At 31.4% G+C, this 1765-nt stretch overlaps 1 protein-coding gene across 1 annotated transcript in view; it reads right to left on the bottom strand.

Annotated features, from left to right (window-relative positions):
• The window catches only part of LOC101853292 (baculoviral IAP repeat-containing protein 7-A), a 2713-nt gene extending 1321 nt beyond the window's left edge, over positions 1 to 1392 (bottom strand). Inside the window, exons 1-3 of the mRNA XM_013091140.2 lie at positions 1235 to 1392; positions 710 to 746; positions 2 to 24 (exon numbers count right to left, since the gene is read on the bottom strand). Of these exons, the coding sequence (XP_012946594.1) occupies positions 2 to 24; positions 710 to 746; positions 1235 to 1384 (210 nt within the window). The 5' untranslated portion in view covers positions 1385 to 1392. The remainder of the gene's footprint in view (position 1; positions 25 to 709; positions 747 to 1234) is intronic.
• Between the last annotated feature and the right edge of the window lie 373 nt (positions 1393 to 1765).

Here is a 1765-nt window from a genome sequence, read left to right as displayed (position 1 = left end):
TGGATGAAGTAGCTGCCTCAAGACCTGAGAGAGATAACACAAGAGTAAACTAATTATATGTCACATTGATCGGTAATACAAGGTAACTTAAAATTAATCAGTAAAATTGGAGATGTGAAAAGAGTCTCGAATAAAGTCAAAACAAATGAGTCTTACTAGGAAAAATTAAATAGTTAGAACAACAATTGAATAACGAAAAAATCTCTTCAACAGTCATGGCGTTATATAAAAAGACAGAGCATCGATTTATTGTCTCTTTTTAAAGTTACAGTCAGTCAATTTGCCCATAACCATTATTACAAGGATTAAAACAATGCTTAAAACTTCTTACAAAAGGCACGCTTTAAAATAAATTGATCCTCCATTTAAAGAAAAAGGAAAAAGAAAAAAGATACTCCAGCATAATTTCAAAACTGTACAAACACTGTCCAATAATTTCGATCCACTACTGTACTTAAAAATGTGTCATTATAAGAATTGTAGGCACACCAGAGTGTGCATTAATCTGTCACTGAGTAATTAAAGTTGTAACGAAACACAAATAAAATAAAAATGTCATGAACAAATGAGGAGTTATACAGTATTGAAACCTATAAATCCTGACATATTAACATAACATATTATTTATTTTAAATTTTAAATGTCAGCTTCTAAAATAAGCTGAACACAAACAAAATGATGTGACATGTCTCATTGGACCAAATTTTACCTTTTATTTGACTTTCTTGGTTTACTCCAACCACAAGCTGCAACAAAGCGGGAAAAAATGAAATAATTGTGAGAAAAAGCTCTAAAGTTTACAGCCCCTTTAGAAGAAGAAAAGTTACCATTCTCTCAAAATTTGTGACTAAAAAATATAATAATAGCTTCTACCCATGGTGCTATAAATTATGTCCTAGCCATGTTCGAACAATGAGAAAAGACACAAAAGTTAGCTCATAGTATTTTAAAATTTGTACATGTATATATATATATATAGTGAACACTGACTCCTCACTTTTATAAAACTGAAGATGGGCGAATTGATCAATGTTTTTTTAGAACAAAAAAAGAGTAGACCGTTTTCTTCAAGTTACATATTTAGAACATACGTCACATATTTTATAAATATCTTTTCATAAAAAAAGAATGAGACCAGGGTAAATTTCACAAAATTAGCAAACTGATAGAAATACCATTATGACATACAATCAATATTCATTACAACAGAAAAAACATAATCACACCACTTTACCTCTTGTTGTTGAGCATTATTGATGAACTCTTGACCTTTGCTGTGCAGCAAGAAGTAACAAACAGGAGAGGCACAAGCATGCTGGGTCAGGGGGTCAGCACCAGGTATCCAGTCAAAGAGTTCAACACCACAGGAAAAACAACGGACCATGTCATTGTGACCTGAGGAAAAACGGCAGATAATTTTTTTTAAAGTATAATAATTATTTACTTTTCTTTCCTAAGTTGGAAAATGTAACAATTCTCCTTAATCCCCTTTTTTTTTGTCAATGAAAAACCTAAGAACATCACACAAGCTCATGTTTCAGGTAGTAGTATAGGAGTTCTGATATATAAATGAAAACGAAACAGAGAAGACAGTTTATGCAGAAACTAAAGCAAGGAGTTTGTATTCATTTGTGGGGGCCTACTATTTTGTCTATTTTTGGCAATGCACAGTTATCAATATCAACAATCACTGAAACATTTGTTGAGTTCATTTAGTGGGTATTCAGAAATTCTGTTAAGGGTTGTCTTTTTGTTTTAAAAGATG

The sequence above is a fragment of the Aplysia californica genome, unplaced genomic scaffold, assembly GCF_000002075.1.
Source record: "Aplysia californica isolate F4 #8 unplaced genomic scaffold, AplCal3.0 scaffold02320, whole genome shotgun sequence".
NCBI lineage: Eukaryota > Metazoa > Mollusca > Gastropoda > Aplysiida > Aplysiidae > Aplysia > Aplysia californica.
This window is presented reverse-complemented; position numbering and strand designations above follow the sequence as displayed.